Raw genomic sequence first — 22,711 nt, 5'->3', positions numbered from 1 at the left:
GGCCTTACTCGGAAAAATGTCAAGGCAACTGAGTGTTTGCCTGGCACGGCCAGACTGTTCTCCCTGTATTTTTCAAACACTGAGAGAAAAGTCTGGGACACAGCCTGTCGAGTAGGTACAAAATCAATCGACAAATCAGATTTGTTTATTTGCGTGACGTGTTCTTCAAGAGCAACGTCACTCTTGCGCGCCGAAAGTCGTCTCTACAACAACACGGATGGCGGGAGAGCCGAGAATACAGTGCCTTGCAAAAGTATTCGGCCCCCTTGAACCTTGCAACCTTTTGCCACATTTCAGGCTTCAAACATAAAGATATAAAATTTTAATTTTTTGTCAAGAATCAACAACAAGTGGGACACAATCGTGAAGTGGAACAACATTTATTGGATAATTTAAACTTTTTTAACAAATAAAAAACTGAAAAGTGGGGCGTGCAATATTATTCGGCCCCCTTGCGTTAATACTTTGTAGCGCCACCTTTTGCTCCAATTACAGCTGCAAGTCACTTGGGGTATGTTTCTATCAGTTTTGCACATCGAGAGACTGACATTCTTGCCCATTCTTCCTTGCAAAACAGCTCGAGCTCAGTGAGGTTGGATGGAGAGTGTTTGTGAACAGCAGTCTTCAGCTCTTTCCACAGATTCTCGATTGGATTCAGGTCTGGACTTTGACTTGGCCATTCTAACACCTGGATACGTTTATTTTTTAACCATTCCATTGTAGATTTGGCTTTATGTTTTGGATCATTGTCCTTTTGGAAGATAAATCTCCGTCCCAGTCTCAGGTCTTGTGCAGATACCAACAGGTTTTCTTCCAGAATGTTTCTGTATTTGGCTGCATCCATCTTCCCGTCAATTTTAACCATCTTCCCTGTCCCTGCTGAAGAAAAGCAGGCCCAAACCATGATGCTGCCACCACCATGTGTGACAGTGGGGATGGTGTGTTCAGGGTGATGAGCTGTGTTGCTTTTACGCAAAACATATCGTTTTGCATTGTGGCCAAAAAGTTCAATTTTGGTTTCATCTGACCAGAGCACCTTCTTCCACATGTGGATTCTATTTATCATCATCGGTCATTTAGGACAACATTGGATCATTCAGAGATCCTCACGGAACTTCTGGAGTGAGTTTGCTGCACTGAAAGTAAAGGGGCCGAATAATATTGCACGCCCCACTTTTCAGTTTTTTATTTGTTAAAAAAGTTTAAATTATCCAATAAATGTTGTTCCACTTCACGATTGTGTCCCACTTGTTGTTGATTCTTGACAAAAAAATTAAATTTCATATCTTTATGTTTGAAGCCTGAAATGTGGCGAAAGGTTGCAAGATTCAAGGGGGCCGAATACTTTTGCAAGGCACTGTATGTTCCAATCCGTGGTAAATTCAGTTTTAAATGAGCTAAAACACATCGACACGAGACATTGACAACAGTCTGTCTCGCGCTAGCCATGTTGAATAAATTCCGTTGTCCTCGTATGTTTACTTCCGCGCGCTAGTCCCTCGTCCTGCCCTCGTCGCTTTGCTAACGGCACGTCTGCCTGTCGCTGATTGGTGCACTCCGCTGTCTGTTTGCCTCTTGTTACGCTTGTTTGGACAGAATATTAATTAAAATGAATGAAAACTAAATACTATTGAAGATGTCATTATTATCATTTTAAAAATGTAAGGGACGGGTAAAAATAGATTATGACCGGATTTTTATGACACTGTCAGTCAAAATGACAGACAACAAAAAAGTCTAGCGCAACCTCTGCACTGTACTGTGATTTTCTTTCAAATATAGGCAACTTCACATTTAACTATTTGCTTACACAACAATTCCTTTAAGTATAAAATTCCGTTTCAGGATTGTGAGAAAGAAAACATGACGACTTGGCTGTTCCACACGAGCTGAACTTACTGCAGCACTCTCAGCATGACTACCTTTCACTAAGTGACGGGACCCGATTAGCCCGTGGCATGGTGGTGTAATGAAAGGTGAAATAGCAATACTCCCACCCCCACCTAACAACGGCTTGTAATTGACTCTCCATCATGGGTAGGGACCCTGTCCTCATTAAAGCATGCAGCATGAACAGGTAGTGTGACGACTGTGGCCTGAGGGGCAGGCACACACAGTCAGAGGCAGCCAGCATAAGGCTCAAGTCGATGCCTCATCCTAAGTAAGCCACAGATGGACTAGCTTTGCCCAGTGAGCTTCACATATCCCTTGCCTGTCTGGCTGTCTGCAAATTAGAATCCAATCCTTCCTTACAGGATGGGGCTAGCATCATCTCCACATCCTGATAACATCCTTACAGATAGCATCAGCTGGAACAGGGATATCAGTGCATGCAGGAATTTGCTGCTATCTGGGGAAATGGGTCCTACTGCTGTTTCGGATCTTGACAGAACCACCCTGAGGTAGACAAGGACTGGGATCCACGCAAATAGGTCGCCACAAATCTGGTAACGTTGCCCCGGGCCGTACCAGATGCTTGTAATGACGCTTGAGGCAACACACTGGCATTTTGACAAGTTTATCTCGGCTGATGTTGATATCACATGCAGTATACAATAGATCCTACAAACACACTAGGTAGAGATTTGGTGGGGGGAAAATAATCAATGGTTTAAAACAGTCTTTGGGGAATGGCAATAGATTAAACACACTGGATCTAGCATTGAAAACACTATAAAAATATATTACTCTATAATAATTCGGTCTGCATTGTGAATATAATTTCAAAGATTTTATAGGTTTTCTTGATATTTGGACAACCAGTTGCAACTCAAAAATTGTTAGTTGGGACTGAAATGTTCTTAAAAATGGTAAGACAGTTTGCTAAAAGGGGAACATTATAGAGAAAACATAGTGGGGCAAATAAGTATTTAGTCAACCACCAATTGTGCAAATTCTCCTACTTGAAAAGATTAGAAAAGCCTGTAATTGTCAACATGGGTAAACCTCAACCACGAGAGAGACTGTGGGGGAAAAAAAAAACAGAAAATCACATTGTTTGGTTTTCGAAGAATTTATATGCAAATCATGGTGGAAAATAAGTATTTGGTCAATACCAAAAGTTTATTTCAATACTTTCTTATGTACCTTTTGTTGGCAATAACGGAGGTCAATTTCCAAATTAGAGTGGAAAATAAGTATTTGGTCACCTACAACAAGCAAGATTTCTGGCCATTAAAGAGGTCTTTCTTTTTCTAACGAGGTCTAGTGAGGCTCCACTCGTTACCTGTATTAATGGCACCTGTTTTAGCTCATTATCGGTATAAAAGACACCTGTCCACAAGGTCAGTCAGTCATACTCCAAGCTCCACTATGGCCAAGACCAAAGAGCTGTCGAAGGACACCAGAGACAAAATTGTAGACCTGCATCAGGCTGGGAAGATTGAATCTGCAACAGGTAAAATGCTTGGTATAAAGAAATCAACTGTGGGAGCAATTATTAGAAAATGGAAGGCATAAAAGACCACTGATAATCTCCCTCAATCTGGGGCTCCATGCAAGATCTCACCCTGTGGCGTCAAAATGATAAGAACGGTGAGCAAAAATCCCAGAATCACACGGGGGGACCTAGTGAATGACTTACAGAGAGGTGGGACCACCGTAACACTGGCTACTATCAGTAACACAATGCGCCACCAGGGACTCAAATCCTGCACTTCAGGACGTGTCCCTCTGCTGAAGCCAGTACACGTCCAGGCCCGTCTGCGGTTCGCTAGAGAGGATTTGGATGATCCAGAGAGGATTGGGAGAATGTGTTATGGTTAGATGAAACCAAAATAGAACTTTTTGGTAGAAACACAGGTTCTCGTGTTTGGAGGAGAACGAATACTGAATTGCATCCAAAGAACACCATACCCACTGTGAAGCATGGGGGTAGAAACATCATGCTTTGGAGCTTTTTTTCTGCAAAGGGACCAGGAAGACTGATCTGTATAAAGGAAAGAATGAACGGGGCCATGTATCGAGATATGTTGAGTTAAAATCTCCTTCCATCAGCAAGGGCATTGAAGATGAGACGTGGCTGGGTCTTTCAAGATGACAATGATCCCAAACACACAGCCAGGGCAACAAAGGAGGGGCTTCGTAAGAAGCATTTCAAGGTCCTGGAGTGGCCTAGCCAGTCTCCCGATCTCAACCTCATAGAAAATCTGTGGAGGGAATTGAAAGTGTGTGTTGCCAAACGACAGCCCCAAAACATCACTGCTCTAGAGGAATGGGCCAAAATACCAGCAACAGTGTGTGAAAAGCTTGTGAAGAGTTACAGAAAACGTTTGGCCTCCATTATTGCCAACAAAGGGTACATAACAAAGTATTGAGATGAACTTTTGGTATTGACCAAATACGTATTTTCCATCATGATTTGCAAATAAATTCTTTAAAAATCAGACAATGTGACTTTCTGTTTTTTTCCCCCACATTCTGTCTCTCATGGTTGAGGTTTACCCATGTTGACAATTACAGGCCTCTCTAATATTTTCAAGTGGGAGAACTTGCACATTTAGTGGTTGACTAAATACTGAGTTGCCCCACTGTAACTTGTCCGTGCTTGTACAGTCCATACTTGTTCGCATCAAAATAAAAATACCACTTTCAAAATAAACACACTGCTTAGCAGTTTCTTTTCAGACATTATGAGGGCTAGTCAGAGATAGCGGATGGGCCATCTGTGGCCACATTTTGCCCAGGTTTGATCTCAATGTTTTCTGAATTTCAAAGAGTCCAACTTCACTGTACATAACTCAGTACTCTCTTTGTATCTTTTCCTGCAATAAGACAAAATGCTGCACAAATCACACTTCGAGTGCACTCACAGCAACATTTAAGAGAAGATGGGACCATTAAAAAATAAAAAGGCTCTAAATGAACACCCTGAAGAGAATACTTCTTTTGGCCTGATTCAAATTGATGAAAAGAAAAGCACACCATACAGGAGCAGGGAAAAAAGCACAAAGTCAGCAAATGATCGATGCTAACTGTTAGAAACACCATGAGTTCAGCAAAAGTTGAACCCGCCAGCATAAATTACAAGTTTTTAGGAATTTTCACGCCACTTTCACACAAGCACTGAGGATTGTTAAATACAGAAGGAAGCTGCCTAGTGTTGACCTCAGCAGGATTATTACAATGTACCATTGGAAAATTCACTTTAGCCTCAAGCAATGTTTTTTTTTTTTTTTCAATGGAGTACCTGGAATCTTAAGGAAGGGGAGTCTTGAAGGATGCCTTCTTAAGAAGAGTTTGACACTTTTGGCTTTCAGTAGTACACCACAAATATTCTTGATCTTGGAATCACTGGCAGATTCACGCAACGTGATTATCACTCATTACATCATAACTGACAGCCCTGCTACTAGACCCCCCCCCCCATCTTTTCACTATTTCTGTTCCATTTTTCCTTCACAAACTTTTTGTAAAGAGGAACATTGTTTTTCTAAGGACACTGAAGGGAATAGTATCTTTCTCGTATTTACTGTTTGGATTACTCTAACACAATATAATAAATCAGGGGATAGTATCTTTTCTCATATTTACTGTTTGGCTGTTTGTATAACACACCCAATTTAAAATAAATAGCATTTATATAATATTTTTAAGAAAACAAGCTGAACATATTTGATATTATCAACAGTTTGACTTCAAATGATTAGAATTTGCAGTGCCAAGACAACGGGCAGATAAGGGCAGAACAGATACAGGAGCCCTCCTGACCAAGGAAGCCCAACGCACACATCATGCAGCTGACTGAGCAAGATTGACGCTGACAAGCAGTTGATAGGCAAGAAATCTACAAGCCTACTTCTGCACCACCAAATCCTCTTCTGGACAGTCCAGAACAAATGGCGGGACATCTAGTCTTGCCACAAGGAACATCTGAAACAGAGGAACCTACGACCGAGAAGGGAACACTAAGCACTCAGGTGGCGCTGAGGATAGCAAAATCCTTAACTCTCGTGATAACGATAATGCCAAATCCTCCTGTCCAACCCAGAACAGACAATAGTCCTAAACAACGCCCAAACACACCCTTCTTCCGGACCACAGCCCGCCTAACCAGAGCCTTTAAAAGACAATGTTTCACTAATCAGTAATGTTTCACTAATTCTCGGGAATCTTTTGTTGAATTGTGATACGGTGACCCTGGATCCAGTTTACCTCCTCACTTGGGTCTCTCTGTGCTGTATGATTGCTGCCGACTTGGAATAAAGTGTCAACTTGTGTTTCGAAGCCTTTTTCCAGCTTTTAAAATGGAGTCAGTACAAGGGGTTACAACTAAGGTGAATGCCCGGAGTTTGGCTTTTTGGCCGGGTCGTAGGACTTCCGCCGGCCCGGGTCATTGGAATTGTGCTAGCTCGGTTCTGTCGGTTCGGCTGGCGCGATTCCGGCAAGCTGGCTAAAAGGTAAGATTCCTTCAACACTCTCATAATCAAAACTCAAACATAACATTTTTGAAAAATTAAAGGCACTTGTAAATAGTCATGACCTGTTTGATAGGAAGCCAAGTCTCCAGGCCCAGTTTGCAAATAAATAAATAAATAAATAAAAAATATTAACGCATGGCAGTACTTTCCTTCCTGCAAAGAGCAGTAAAGCCAAAAAAAAAAAAAAATAATAATTTCATCCCTACCCAATTCCAACATTGCTCAAGAAGGATCAACATTTGCTTATGAGGAAAGCACAAACCCATCCAGATTAGTCTGAACAGTGGCTGAGGCAGCACATGCTGCGATGCCACAGTGAGGGCTAATTGAAATGCGCCCGGTGTCTGCTCTTATGCCAGCATGGCATGCTGCAGCACGCGTCCATGCTGGTGAATCGCCCATAATTCCTGCTGCAACGCTTCCCTTCGCCCATCCGTGTGACGCTTTCCTAATTGCACACAGTGTTTCCTTTTAGACGCCCATGGTGGTCTGTGCCACTCAGCTGCACAGCCTACTGTGGCTGAGCATCACAATCAACCAATCAGAGTTGGTGAAAGAGGTTGCAAATTACAGCGCACAGGAGACAGGTCCATATAACCAAAATAGCGGCTGAACCTTTGAAACATGGCACAATGGACACATTGCAATCACAATGTACTCTACTTATTGGGAGGAAATGAAACACATAAGTGCAGAAACGCTGAGGAGAGAAGAGCATACATAGAGTTACAACCAGCTGAACTCGTGATGCAGCACAAGGCAGATGGGCAAGGGATGAATAATACAAAGTAACAGGGTTTACGGATACGGATTTGTATTCATATCACAGAGGGGTCAGATAGTTATCCAATTCTTATACAGGGCTCCAGACTTCGACCAAACCCATTTAGCGACTAAAATTAGAGCCAGAACGATTTTTTTTTTTTTTCTTTCCATATACTCACATATGTGGACCAGTAAAATTGCGGAGTTTTTTTTTGTTATCATTATTCCTGACAAACTCCTTCACGGTTAAATCCACTAGTTGGCGGTAATGTAACGAGCTGGTTTGCCAAGGGAAAATACAACAAGAAAAAGAAGGGCGGTGGGCGATGTGTTGAGCGGGTTATAATTGGGGTAGCGGGAAAATTTGACAGCACTTGCGTACAATGGCAAAAAGGTCTATAAGTGACTACTTTCTTTCGAACACATTGGAGGTGATGAGCGATGGCAAAATGCAAAAGTCATCGCCGTTGAGCTGAAAGCCGACACACGGGGCGCGATGTGACTGTAGCAGCAAGCAACATGCACCGCCCTCTGCCTTTGCGCCATCGCTAGTCTCTGATTAGCTATGAATCTGGAGGGTATTTTAAAATTTCCAGTCTTTTCTGAACGCCAACAACTTCTATACTGCTACTTTGTTATCTCCCCAAAACTTATGCCGAGAAGTATTATAAAGTATGTGCTGGTTTCACACCGTTAAAATGATAGAAAATAATACGCGCCTCCATGTTTACAAAGTGTCGATGTCAATTTCCGGTTTGGCCAGTGTTCTCGCAGGGGATTTGTCGATCAATAAATCTGTTGCTGATTGGTTTTGGTGCCAGGTGACAGAAATAGAACAAAATTCTCATTTTAACCTAATTTCTAAGCAGTATACTGTCTGAATTCAAAACTGATAGAGAATACAATTTAGATTAATAATTTTGTAGTTCAATGCATTTATTATGAAAGGGTTTAAACAGTGAAAATTAGAGGAAAACTTTGCATGTCGATTTACAGTGTGCATCCTTGAATATTATGATTGCGCTTGTAAAATTTAAAGTTGGGGCCTCTGTGCTGCCAGTAAAAATGTTAGTCTGGAGACCTAACTCATACGAATGAACCCAGGTTGGAGTTGGGGGGTGGGGGGGGGTGATAGGAATTTGATGGTTCACACTGCATGGAAAAAAATTGATACGTGTTGCGTATGAGCAAATGAACCAAAATTTAGTGTGAATGTAGTCATTTTGAACAATAATCAAGGTCTACATAGCCAGACAAAAGAGCCAAAAAGAAACATCCACGTCAAAATAGCCAAGTACAAGACAGACAAAGCACCAGACCAACTTCATCAACAAAAAGAAGCTTCTATGAATGACGCCAACTACTTACGACACTGAATCGCAATATACAAGGACAGAACAAGACCTCTAAACTGAGTGGCTGATGCGTTACCAAGTCAGCGGAGAGAGAGGGATGAAAATGACAAAATGTCAAACCGGGGGCGGCACACACTGCTGGACTCAAATACACGAGATGAGTGAGAGCGGCAGCTTCCAATGAAATAGACCAGTCTATTTAAAGCGAGCACGGAAACAGGACAGCTTCAAAGTTCCAACCAAAAACACAACTGGCAACTAACCTCTAAGCAAGGACTGTAGACAAAAAGATAGGCACCAAACTTTGGTTGAAGACAGTGACACAGCATCCTATTGGTCTCCAACAAAAGAAAAAACAATGGCACAGAACAAGCAACAAGAGGGGCATTTAAGGAGAAAAGCTAATAATAAACAGGTGTGGGCACTCAGGTAATTAGGGGAGGAAAGACAAAGTTGACAAAGTGAATACAAATTAACAGAGGAACTCACCAAAATAAAACAGGATATGAACAAACATAAATCAATGCTGCTGACAACTAGGGGTGTGACAAAATATCGAAATGGTGATATATTATGATACTTTGTATCGCAAAAGGTTATCGATATGCTCCTGTCAAGAATCGACATATCGTTTTAGATAGCTGTCAATGTTTTAAACAAATAAAAGGAACCTTCAAGTAGCTACCAAAATCTTCTACCATAATAGTGTCTCAGTTAACTCTAAAGCCTGCCATTGACGGTGCTCGACGCCCAATCCATTTAGAAAGGGAACCTTCGTTCATTCAAAACCAGAGCATTCACAGTAGGGCTGCAGCTATCGAATATTTTAGTAATCGAGTAATCGACTGAAAATTCTATCGATTAATCGAGTAATTGGATAAAACATTTTTTTTTTTTTTTTTTTTTTAGGTAAAGAGCAATTATAAATATACTTGAGAAAAAAACATTTAATCCAATATTGAACCATTTTCAGTCAACGTCTTGCAAAAAAAATCACTGCTTTCACTCAAAAAACTTCTAGATCTTATAAAAAAAAAAAAAAAAAAAACATATTTCTTACCTAAAAATGTAACTATGCTTGATAACACACGACTTGAAAGCTACGTGTTTTTCCCATGTGTTTCAATTTAATTTCCATTTGTGTCAAGCTATTTTTAAGTTCGAGTTAAGTTTTAAATTAGTCTAAACTGTAAGTACTGATAGGATTTTGAGTTTTTGCAGTGTTCAAAATAAATTTATGATAACTGCTGTATTGGAGCACATTAGGGACCAGTGCTACTTGGTGTTTTATTCAGCAATGACTACCGAGCTAAAACTGACAGTTAGCTTTATTATGTTTTAATTTTACACCCTCATCACTCTACAGCGCTGTGTTTTTACAGATTAAATAAAGCCTGTATGTAAGACACGTTAGCCACGCATCGACAGTGGTCATAATCAATAGAAACCTAGCCCTCCGAAGGGCTAACGTTACGCGAGCGAGTAACGTTATATTTATTAGCGATGAGAAGTCTACTGCTTAAAGATGGCGGCTTTTTACTAACGCTGCCCAGACGCGGCCGAGTCTGTCATTTCGCATCTAGTCCTAAATGCATGTGATTTCTATAAAACGCATCGGACACTACCTGCTACCACACTAGCATCCTGCGGGCGTAGTTTTTAGCAACGTCGGCGTATTTTGTAGCGGCTGTCGGCTGCGGTAAGTTTTATTTTTTATTTTTAATTGCTTCTTCCTCTACACACGTGACGTCAGCGCGTTGTCCCGCATTAAAAGTAGTCCGGGCAAAACGTGATGCTTAGAGCTGGCAAACGATTCCTCGAGGTGAATAAAATTACTCGGATCAGTTTTTAAACTCGAGTTACTCGACTTGCTCGAGTATTTGTTTCAGCTCTAATTCACAGTCATTCGGTCCAATTTTCGGGGCATTTACAGGTCTTTTGCTGTTCATTTTAGGGCATTTACAGGTCATTTCCTGTTGAGATTGAGTCACTGCCTATTCATTTGGGTGATTCCTAGGTCACATCATGTTCTGTAAGTCAAAATAAACAGGAAGTGACCCATAAAATACCCCAAAATCAACAGGAAGTAACTGAAAATCAACAGGTAAATGACCTTAAATGGCCCAAAATTACCTCATTGCCTGGCATTGGCTGCCACTGACGGCCATAGACGTTCAATCCGTTTGAAGTGGGAGGGATGGCAGCGAATGAACGAACGTTCATTCGCTGCCACCCTCCCAGTTCGAATGGATTGGACGTCTATTAGTGATAAACTCATTCCAATTCACAGCAGAAACTTGTTTTTCTTTATATTAGTTGTAGAAAATTCCTAGAATGATTTCCTGACCAATATATCGCTAATCGTTGTATCGCCATATCGTCAGATCATCGTTATCGTGAGCTTTTATCGCAAATTGTATCGTATCGTGAGGTACCAAGCGGTTCCCACTCCTACTGACAACGACGCATAACAGTAAAGGAAAAAGGCCTATTCTAACATGGGTCTGAAAAGAAGCTTCAGATTGCATAGAGTGTTGAAAATTAATAGTCTGGAAAAAAAAGAGAGTTGAGCCTTGAAAAGAAACACCTATGGAAAATAAGGGACCTCGTTATAAAAAGAAACTGCGGCGAAATGGACCAGGCTAATCAGCATTGGAAATTTTGACAGAAAACATACCTTGTTAAGCACTAAAAATAAAAGATAGACCTTGTACAGAGGTGAAAAGAAACGTCTTTGTATAAAGCGGACCAGGTTTCGTGTACAAAAGAAACATCTACATCAACAAGCCAGACTGTATTTGAGCAATGAAAAGAAGTTGAGCAGGTAGAGTGCACAACAGAAACATTTATGGGCCAAGCATAACAGGCTGAATGCTACAACCCGAGATATTGCCCAAGCTTGAATGTTGTTGCTGTTAATTGCAGTTTGGACAGTGAAGGTTAAGGCTAAAGTGTGGCTCCTTTGAGGATGCTTACAAGCCAAACTGTGAAAATAAGACTGATTCAATAGTGTTCAAATAAAGGAGCATCTGCTGACACTCGCACTGAAGGCCAAACATCTTGGGAACTTCTGGAAACAGATCACATACGCCGACAGGTCTGTTTCAAAGTGAAATTTCCAAAGGCCAGAGGTCGTCCTATTTGTACTTGCTGACCCGTGGCGTCGTGAGTTGAATCTGGCTGGAGAATAATTGAAACAGAAGAGGGTGGGGAGTGGAAAAAAATGTGTTTGCACTGTGGTGGCAGGCTGTATGAGGCTGGTAGTCAAACAGAGCCGTGTGGACATAATGGATGGAGGCCAGGCCAAAGGAGACGAGGGCAGATGGCTTCATCATTTCGGACTCTTTCAACGACAGTGGAGGCCAAAGAGCAGAAGTCATCGCAGTATGAACAGTTCAAATCATAGATGTCTGATGAAGATGTTTACACTTTCCTCGACTACGGTAGTGAGAGAACGTGAGAAGCAATCGGCACTTTACTCACTATGTTTGACCTGTAGATTTTCCGGTGCCACAATCAATGTTTCTTTTTAGCGCTGTTGAGCAAAGTGTATCATCTAAAGATGAAACAGAAAAGAGAAATGTGTATGGCAAAAACAGATAAGATTGAGTATAGAAATGAAGTGTGCAAATTAAAATGGGTGATAACGACTAGCTAGAGAAAGTTGAAAAGCTGAAAATAAACATCTATGAACACATGGATTGGACCTAACATAGCCTAAATGTGTTGTATGGTGCAGCTATTTAGAATTTTACAATTGTCTCGATTCCAATCTCTGGGAAAAACTAAAAAAAGTTCCCAGGAAGAATCCTCTTTACTGAGTTGACGTCCTTGCAATTATTCTTGAAGGATTAATATTAATTTCTAGAGTTGACCGATAATGACTTTTTAATTGATACTCTGATATTGTCCAACTCCAAAAATCCAATACCGATATAAAACTGATACAATACATGCAGTCTTTCATTATTTTTCAATCATTTATTGTTCATCAAATTTTTGCACCATGAATGCAAATGGTCTCACCTCCCAAGCATCTTAGTTTGGACACATCTAATGGTCAATAAGCATAACTGCTGTGCTAAGCTGTGACCAGCCCTTGTACAAAGGCAGAGGTGTCTACATTTACTTTGAAGCAAACATCTATCCAGCCATCATCTTCCGTTTGCTCCGGGGTCGGGTCACGGGGGCAGCAGCTTTAACAAGGAAGCCAAGACTTCCCTCTCCCCAGCCACTTCAACCAGCTCCTCCGGCGGTATCCCAAGGCGTTCCCAGGTCAGGCAAGAGACACAGCTTCTCCAGCGTGTCCTGGGTCGTCGTCGGGGCCTCCCGCCGGTGCGACATGCCCGGAACACCTCTCCAGGGAGGTGTCCAGGAGGCATCCGAACCAGATGCCTGAGCCACTTCAGATGGCTCCTTTCAACGAGGCTCGATGCCGAGTCCCTCCCTGATGCTGCTCACCCTATCTCTAAGGGAAAGCCTAGACACCCTGCAGAGGAAACTTATTTCGGCCGCCTGTAACTGGGATCTTGTTCTTTCGGTCACGACCCACAGCTCACAAACATGAGTGAGGGTAGGAACAGACACTGCACCGATCAGCCTGTCAATCTCCCGCTCCCTCCTACCCTCACTCATGAACAAGACCCCCAAAATACTTGAACTCATCCACTTGGAACACACCCTTCGGTCCCCCTTCTTAAAAAGGGGGAACACCACCCTGGTCAGTCAATCTAGAGCAGACATGTCCAAAGTCCGGCCCGGGGGCCAAATGCGGCCCGTGGTCAAATTTCATCCGGCCCCCAGCCTCTGTCATAAAATCAATAACGTCTGGCCCACACACAGACTTAATAAATTGGTCAGCACTACTGCTAAGAGCATATGAAGTATCTTACACACCAAATGCTGCTCCTCATTTACCCACGAAAAGGCAGCAGCACTCTAAGCAACATTACCCCATGTGACCTTTACTTCCAATTTTCTAAAATGGCGACAATCAACAAAAAAAAGGTGACTGCGACGGCCGACGCTTCAACGATAGGTAGAAATTGGACTATTTCTTCACTAAAATACGCAACAACTGTGTCCGCCTCATTTGCAAAGAGACAGTCGCTGTTTTTAAAGAGTTCAATGTGAGGCGATATATTACCAAACAAGACACGCTGACATGTACGACAAAATTACATGGAAGATGCGTAGCGACTAGGGAGAAATTGAAGCAAGTTGAAGCTAGTTTAATTTCACAGCAGCAGTATTTCGCAAGAGCCCGAGAGTGGAAAGAGAACACCACAAAGGCTTGTTGTGAGATTGTTGAAATTATGAATTTAAAAAAATAATAAAGCATATGTGACACACAGAATGGCTTGCTAAAATTTGCTTAAATATATTGTTCTACGTAAAGGGCGTCAGCCAAGGTCGGCCCCCCACATTTTTACCACACCAAATTTGGCCCTCTTTGCAAAAAGTTTGGACACCCCTGATCTAGAGGCACTGTCCCGGATGTCCACGCGATGCTGTAGAGGCATGTCAGCCACGAACGCCCGACAACATCCAGAGCCTTTAGGAACTCCGGGCTATTTCATCGACCCCCGGGGCCTTGCCACCGAGGAGCTTTGCAACATGCATATTGGCTCAAAACCGATAAGGAAAAAAAACGATGTCGACATTATTAAAATGCTTTCATTGGCCAATATTATCGGCTACCCAATATTATCGGACAACTCTATTTCGAGTGAACAGTAGGGGTGTAACGGTACACAAAAATCTCGGTTTGGTACGTACCTCGGTTTTGAGGTCACGGTTCGGTTCATTTTCGGTACAGTAAGAAAACAAAATGCAAAATATAAATGTGCTCTTCGTTTATTACACACCTTTGTGCACAAAGCTAGAATTCTGCTCAAAAAGTAACAGGTATTTAAAGATAATCCAACAACAATATGCCTTTCAGACCCCGCATATTGGTCAGCTTTCTTTCTGAAAGAAAGAAGAAAAAAGAAGTCCTGTGCTAAAGAGAAAAGCAATCCCAATGACAAAGATTTTAACATGTATTTTACAAATAAAATGCCTCAATGAATCTTTTTTTTTCTTTCTTAGGAACGGTTTTCAAAAGCTTTATTGGTGGATTTTCTCAAGTTAAAGCGCCACACAGAAATGAATAAATTTAATTGTGGGCAGGATCTGTGTATTATTCTTCTTATTTAATTACAGGTGTTTTAGCTCATTTCAATTTATTTTATTTAAATGGGCTATTATTTATTTTATCATGTGTTTATATTTTACAAATTTGATGTAGCATTCATTTATATTGTATATTTTATTTTGTATAACTTTGTATGTGAATATTAGTTCCTACTTGTTTTGTTGTGGTAGGAGGGTTTTGTATTCAACATGGGGCCGTGTTGGTTATTATTATAGCTGAGAAGACAGCAGTAAATCAACAAAGACAAGTCAACTGTGCCCCGATCTACCACTCAAGAGATCTGATGGACTCAAAAAGTAGGTTACGATTGCATATTCGTTTGAATATCAACCGGATCGACTGTATATTTACACGAGTGACTTCCGGTCTGTCCGATCCTAGCTACCGGTAGTAGTATTGACGCAGGAGGGTCGCGTCTCGGTCAAATAATAAACTCTGTCGTTCTTTTTGCGTGCGTTGTGTTGAGCCGCTTCTGGGACACGTCTAACACGCGGCCGTACTGCGGCTGGTGTGCATTGGCTGATTGCCTTTAACGCCTGCGTTTCACTGCGTTCTCGCGGGGGCCACGTTGTCGCGCCGTTGACGTTTCTGGGTTATAGTGTCCTACGGTGTTCGTCCTCATACAGTAGAGAAGACAGAGTAAATATAATCTACACAAAAAAACTGTAACCGATCGACTCACAGCCTCAAAAAGGGTTACATTAGGTCAGAAACTCATTCGGTACGCCTCCGTTCCGAACCGAACACCACGTACCGAAACGGTTCAATACAAATACATGTACCGTTACACTCTTAGTGAACAGACAAGCTGTTTGGATTTATTTACCACACAATTCTTTATTTACTTAGTCATTAACATCTCAAAATGAACCTTGGGGATGGACTAGTGTCATTTCACATAACAGTCCAACAGAACATCCGGAATTTGTCCACTTGGCATCTTTCATTCAAAGATGCAGCCAAGACTCATCACGAGTGTCAAGTCTCTGTATGTGGCCACCTCACAAAGTTCAGTTAAAACTGTCAAGGGAAATGTTGTTTTGCTTATTTGCTCTATTTACCAAACCCCAAATTTAACCCAAATAAAACGTATGGGCTCGATAACGCTAAGAAGTCTCTATCCAGTTGTAGACGTGAGTTCAACCCTTCAAAATCAGCAGGCACAATTGTCTCTGCCACAAGAGGCTGAAGTTAAATGTTGTTGTTTCTTGAACTTATCCAGATAAAACATATGGGACTGGGAGGAAAAAAAAACATGTCATTTGTCACCTACTTACTGTATACTTCCTCAAAGAGTTTAAAGGAAAGAAAAATGGTTCCAGACCTACATAACACCGTGCTGCATGTTCATGATTAAGATGTCTGATAAGCTAAGGCCAGAGTTCAATATTGTGGCCTGCGCAACTAGCCTCACCTTATTCTCGGAATCCTAATCCTATCAATACTCTGTCTGCTCGACAAATTAAACGGATGCTGCCAATTGATCATAAAGAGCTGCTGTATGTAAATAAATGCAAATGAGCTCGCTACTGCTACTGCGTAGATTTATGGCCACAGTTTCTGCGTGATTTGGTGTGAGCTGGCGAGCAAATTGGATGCAACATTGGACGAGTGTTTAAAAGGTTAGTGTGTGTACATCCTGCCAGCATTCGTAAATGTGATGGCGACACGGCTGACATTTGTCCCTTAATGGACTAAGTTAGTTGGCATTTAAGTACGAGTCAGCTGATTGGCTACATCCCCCCCACCCCCAAAAAAAAGACTCATTATACTTCATGACAATGATAGGGACTTTCTTTTAGAGCTTTTTACGTAAGATAGTACAGTGTTGAGCAATGCAGTTGTTGTTATCGTTTTTTCCGCCCTTAGTCTAGTTATTTGCCCAATATTGAAAGACACATGGACCACATGTGTTGGTGTCAATAGCTATCGATGCTTTTCCACTTCACCGGAACTGCCCTCGATCTTCTCTCGAATCACAACTGACTCACCTGCGGCCGCGGATGTCCTGTCACCAGGCAGCTGAGTTCCAGGGTCTCGCCCTCCCGGATGGTGTAGACACGCTCCGTGTGCCGCTCCTCTTCCACGTTGCACGCATGCCCTGAGTGGATGATGCGGACAGTAGGAGGCGCTATGAAGGCAAGGAGCAGAAAATATGTATTAGTTGAAACCAGACACATTCCTTGTTGTTAGGAATTACTATTGGAGGAAGTCACATATTTAACCCCTTCAGACCTGAGAATGCTGCTGAAGGACATGACGAGTTTACGTCTCTAAATCAATAAATACACTGAATTTAGTTGCTATTGGGCACTTCTGGGAGATGATTGGATGAAACTTTACCTACCAAAATCAAATCATGAGGTTTAGCACGCCCTCTTTGCTATTTTTGGCTCTTTGAAAATTGCCGAGACAAAATGCAACTTCAAAAAGGCAAACGTAAGTGCTCATTACTCATAAAAAACAACACAACTCAAGCATTAAAAATAACCAATAAAAGCATGAAATATCCCCAACCAAAGACTTCATAATGTATTGACGGGTCAGATCGGTCATGCACTGCGCCTCACATTCAAGTAGGGGGCTGCCCACATCAAGAGGAGCCATTCACAAACACACGCACGCAGCAATCTAACGCCATATTTCTTTTGAAAAACTACAAAAGCTGTACTGCATACAAACAGGTATGATTTCCCCAGGAGTGATTTGTTTGAGGAGCCAAGGTAATTATATTTTTCGTACTATGCATGCATTTTGAAACGTTGTGAAAAAAATCAATGGGAAAAATTAGACGCTACTGCAATGGCATCATAGTTCGCAATATTTAGGTAAAATAAATGCTAACTGCATATTTTTTTTGCTTTTAACCAAGAATCGAAACTGTTTTACATCTATATCTATAAAGAATTCAGGGATTTAAGCATTTATTCACAAGAATTTTCACCGGAACAGCTCTGTTTACATCAAGCGGCCGCTAGCTACATTTACTAACAGACTAGCATTGTACTCCAACATATTTAAGTAAAATAAATGCTAAGTGCACGTTTTTTTTTGCTTTTAACCATGAATCAAGACAGTTTTACGTCCATATCTATAAAGAATTCAGGGATTTAAGCATTTATTTACAAGAATTTTCAACTAAAAAAGCTCTTTCTGATTCCCCTCGGTCAGCTTTGACGGCCTCGCCAACAATGAGGGCCCCCTATGAATCGGCCCCACGCCCCATCAATACATTATGAAGTCTATGCCCCAACCAAAAAAAAATCACACTTTATTCCGGTACTTGAATAGAGTAATAATCAGCATTGGTTTTTTTTGCCCAGCAGAAAAAATGCAAGTCTGAAAGGGTTCATTTTCTGACCCTCCATATATTGATAAAAATCAAGTTCCATGGAGGAAAGCTTTTTAAATGTTAACTATGAGCATCTGTTGACACCTTTTCTTCCAGAAATGCAAATTCCCCAAAAAAAGCATGTTTAATTGAACATTTCCTGTCCATTTTCACAGTAGGAAAGCATTTAAGCAGTTAGACGCCTCAGCCCTTGTTGACATTTGAAAAATAAATGCTCTATAATGGAACGCAGACGCTGTATATCAAGTAAGGGAAGCATTTATTAAAGTCAAGTGTTCATTACGGTTGAGGCATTTGTTTGCCAAATCACTGTTGACAAGTTTATATACTTTTCCGTGGGAGGCTCCAAGTTTTTTTTTTCTCTTCTCAACAACAACATCGTAAATGTCAGCTTCACAGATGCCGCTTTAGTCCAGGCAGCGTGTGTTCTGGTTGTGACAACAGGTGGTATCAGTACACTTAGCGATACCACTTGTATTTTTCTCCCCAGAGACATTTATATGAAGAGTGGCATTTGAACCAAGGCTATACGAGGAGTTAATCACATACAACATCACAGTTAGGCTCCTATACAAGTGGACATTGCACCCGGCATTTGATTGAAGTACAACATCTAATTCAGTGGCAGCCACTATTTCAGGAGGGATCCACATTAAAACAATAAGGTGTGGCTCTTATTCAAAAGGACAACACATCCAGTAATCAGTGGCGGATTTGGCAATTTGGGGGCCTAAGTCGAACATATCCAGGTGCCCTCTTCATGGGTCAGGGGTTAAAAAGGTGAGAAGGGTGTGGAGGAAATATGTTCCGGTACACTAGAGCTGTCCTGAACGACAAATTTTCTCCTGATTAGTCATCCGACTAGTTTTACGATTACTCGACTAATCTAATAATTTTCTTTTTTTTTTTTACTAATTTAGCAATGAAATTTTTGTTGACGCTAATTAATTCACAAAACCATTTTGGAACACTTAAATTCTTTATTAAAGTACAAATAATCATGTAAATAACAATAATTAATCACAAACAAACAATGAGGTTAAATGCTGATAGCATTTGCTAGTGCAAAAGAATGGAAAGTAAACAGATTCAGAACACTGACTTTGTCTTTCCAACATTATTCAAAACAATTCTTAAAAAAAATTCTAGCATTATTATTATAGTATACTGCTACATATAATAGTAGGGCTGTCAAAATTATCGCGTTAACGGGCGGTAATTAATTTTTTTAATTAATCACGTTAAAATATATGATGCAATAAACGCACATGCCCCGCTTAGACAGATTCAAATGACAGCACAGTGAAATGCCCACTTGTTAATTGTGTTTTATGGAGTTTTGCCGCCCTCTGCTGGAGCTTGGGTGCGACTGATTTTATAGGCTTCAGCACCCATGAGCATTGTGTAAGTAATTATTGACATCAACAATGGCGGGCTACTAGTTTAATTTTTGACTAAAAATTTTACAAATTTTATTAAAACGAAAACATTAAGAGGGGTTTTAATATAAAATTTCTATAACTTGTACTAACATTTATCTTTTAAGAACTACAAGTGTTTCTATCCATGGATCGCTTTAACAGAATGTTTTTTTTTTTTTTTTTTTTTTCATTTCATTTCAGGCAGTTACATTCATCTTCACAAATACAGATCTTTGCTTTCAAGAAACAACAGAGACAAAAAAAGACACAAAACAAAACAAAACAAAATGCCTGAAAGGGAGTGGGACGAAGAAAACTTATTACATCCCACCCCGATTTCTCAATAATCATCAAAATAAATAACTATTTTCCTGCAACCTGTTTCTGTTTAGTTACATAGAATACATCCTTCCCTGACACATGTAACGGGAGGGCCGAACCCTCAATATCGATTCCCTCAGTCAAAAGAGAGAAAAACAAGAACAACAAACCCAAAATATGTATATATATATATATATATATATATATATATATATACAGTGCTGCTCAAAAGTTTGTGAACCCCCTCAACATTTTGGAATTTTCTATTATTTCAACCTGATTTCCTAATCAATCAATTCAGTAGTTTTTTTTTTGTTTTTTTAACAGTTGTGTTGTCGAGACTAAATTAAAAAGAGTTTTCATCAACTGATGTAGGTGCAAAATTGAACTGTTTGGTCACAACCAAAACCGCCATGTCTGGCGAAAAGTCAACACTGCATACCACCAAAAGAACCTTCTCCCAACAGTGAAGCATGGAGGTGGGAATGTCAAGATCTGGGCTTGCTTTTCATCCTCAGGACCTGGACAACTCCACATAGTCCAGGGAATCATGAATTCTGAGGAATATTGTCAAATCCTAGAACATAACCTGACGCCATCTGTTTTGAAGTTAAAGCTTGGCAGAAGGTGGATCATGCAACATGATAATGATCCAAAGCATTCCAGCAATACAACCAAGGAATGGCTGAAAAAGAAGAAGATTCGTGTTCTGGACTGGCCCAGTCAAAGTCCTGACCTAAATCCCATTGAAATGCTGTGGCGGGACCTGAAGCGAGCAGTTCATGCCAGACGCCCATCAAACCTCTCTCAACTGACTGCGTTCTGCAAGGAAGAATGGGCAAAAATCCCCCAAAGTAGATGTGAGAGGCTGATTAGTCACTACAGAAACCGTTTGGTTGAGGTAATCTCTGCAAAAGGAGGCGCAATATCCTATTAACTGAAGGGGTTCACATACTTTTGCACACATGATATCTGAGTTTTTCTTAAATCAACCACTTTTGTTAAATAAAGAATGACAATATAACTATTTCTTTTGTTTCAGTCCATTATTTGGAATGTCAGTATTGTGGATTTGGGTATAACTTAACATTTAATAAGGTTATTTTAGTTTTTTTTACAAAAAATATGACCATCGCTGTGGGGTTCACAAACTTTCGAGCAGCACTGTATGTATGTGTGTGTGTGCGCGTGTGTGTGTTAGCTGTATGTTAATAATGTTAATGCCATCTTGTTGATTTATTGTTATAATAAACAAATACAGTCCTTATGTACCATATGTTGAATGTATATATCCATCTTGTATCTTATCTTTCCATTTCAATAATTTACAGAAAAATATGGCATATTTTATAGATGGTTTGAATTACGATTAATTATGATTAATTAATTATTAAGCTGTAATTAACTTGATTAAAGATTTTAATCGTTTGACAGCCCTAATAATAATTATAATAATTATTCATTGCCAATCATATTTGTAATGAAGAGTGTCATTTGAAAGCTATTCTTAGTGTAGAATCTGTATTCTGTAGTATTTACTCAACATATTACAATATTAATTCTGAAGTATGTGGGATTAACTCTGGGATTAATGCTGTTAACCAGTTTTTGAGTGTTATTGTATGACTGATTGGAACTGTACTGCATTGTTTCGCCACAGGGTGTGCTGTCTCGTATTTTATGTTCGGTGTGAAGAAGAAGAAGAAGAAAGTTAAAAGAGGCATTAGCGGCCTGTTCTCAACTTCTCCCTCACTGCCCTTTGGCTCTCATGGGGAGCACGTTCGCTCATATGTACGAAATAAACGATAGCCGACGTGCAAAGTAGCAAGTGAGCTGTAAAAATAGTGAGCTTAGTGGCGTGAAAAATGTGGAAGAGCTAAGTGAAGCTAACGAACAGCTAAGCAAAGCTAAGCGATGCTAAACGGAGCTAGGCGAAGCTAAACGGTGCTAAATGAAGCTAAGCGACTGATACTCGTCCGTCGTCTTGGAACAGTCCATTGTAGTGCGTGTGTGTGTGTGTGTGTGGGGGGGGGGGGGGGGGGATAATATAAATGCAGCATTCAAATGGCTTTCTTTTTTGTTTTGTTATTTTTTTGTTTGGTATGCTGACATAATTATACATGACGAATAGTTGGGGGTGCTGCTGGCTCCGGTGGCCCAAGCCCTTGCTCGTTGGGGCAAGGGCAGCTGGTTGGGGGCCCCCTACTGGCTGGGGGCCTAAGGCGATCGCATACTTCGCCTGAATAGTAGATCCGCCATGCCAGTAATTAATTAAGGTGTGGCATCAAAGGGAGCGTAGGCTCATCTTCAGCATTCATTGGGCTCCTCAGAAAGAACATAAGTCTGTGCCCTTCTCCTTCAACCTCCCTGGCTTTTGATACATTCTTGCTGGGTCCCAATGGGGGGTGTTGGTGGCAAGCGGGCAAGATAAGGGCTCGCAGTGAGTGAGCTTCATGCAAGGCTGCCACTTAAAACAAAAGGAGTCCTGGTAACAAGACCCCAGGGCTGCAGTCCAACAAAGTACTAATGCCATTTAGTCCAATGAGCCCGTGTCTGTGCTGCACGCTATATGGGTCCTGGAGGAGAAGTCAGGGAAACACCCATAATTAATGATCCCAAACTCTGCACACAAGCACACACACATACATCATATTCTTTACGCACAAACAAGCTTACAGCAGCAAACAAGCCTCGCTTAAGCTCACATAATGGCCACAATAATGTGCTTGCAGTCGCTGATATGCTTGCACAGCCAAGAGATGCTCTTCTCACACACCCCACACCCCTAGGAGCGAAACAAATCGCTGTCATTAATATGTCGTTTCCAAAGGTGTCATTAAAACTACTTTATTTCATTACTCATACCATTTGCCATATTGAGT

At 41.0% G+C, this 22,711-nt stretch overlaps 1 protein-coding gene across 9 annotated transcripts in view; it reads right to left on the bottom strand.

The window, feature by feature from the left end:
- LOC130907443 (MAM domain-containing glycosylphosphatidylinositol anchor protein 2-like) overlaps nt 1–22,711 on the bottom strand; it is a 459,232-nt gene that overhangs the window by 194,015 nt on the left and 242,506 nt on the right. For 8 of the 9 annotated variants that reach the window (XM_057822539.1, XM_057822545.1, XM_057822543.1 and 5 more), the window contains one exon: nt 16,727–16,866. In XM_057822539.1, coding sequence (XP_057678522.1) covers nt 16,727–16,866 — 140 coding nt within the window. Of the gene's footprint in view, nt 1–8,802; nt 8,888–16,726; nt 16,867–22,711 lie in introns of those variants that run through there. The other variant, XM_057822548.1, reaches the window with a different exon arrangement.

The sequence above is a fragment of the Corythoichthys intestinalis genome, chromosome 19 (assembly GCF_030265065.1).
Source record: "Corythoichthys intestinalis isolate RoL2023-P3 chromosome 19, ASM3026506v1, whole genome shotgun sequence".
In the NCBI taxonomy this organism is placed as follows: domain Eukaryota; kingdom Metazoa; phylum Chordata; class Actinopteri; order Syngnathiformes; family Syngnathidae; genus Corythoichthys; species Corythoichthys intestinalis.
The sequence above is the reverse complement of the archived record's forward strand: the minus strand, read 5'-3'. Positions and strand labels throughout refer to the sequence as shown.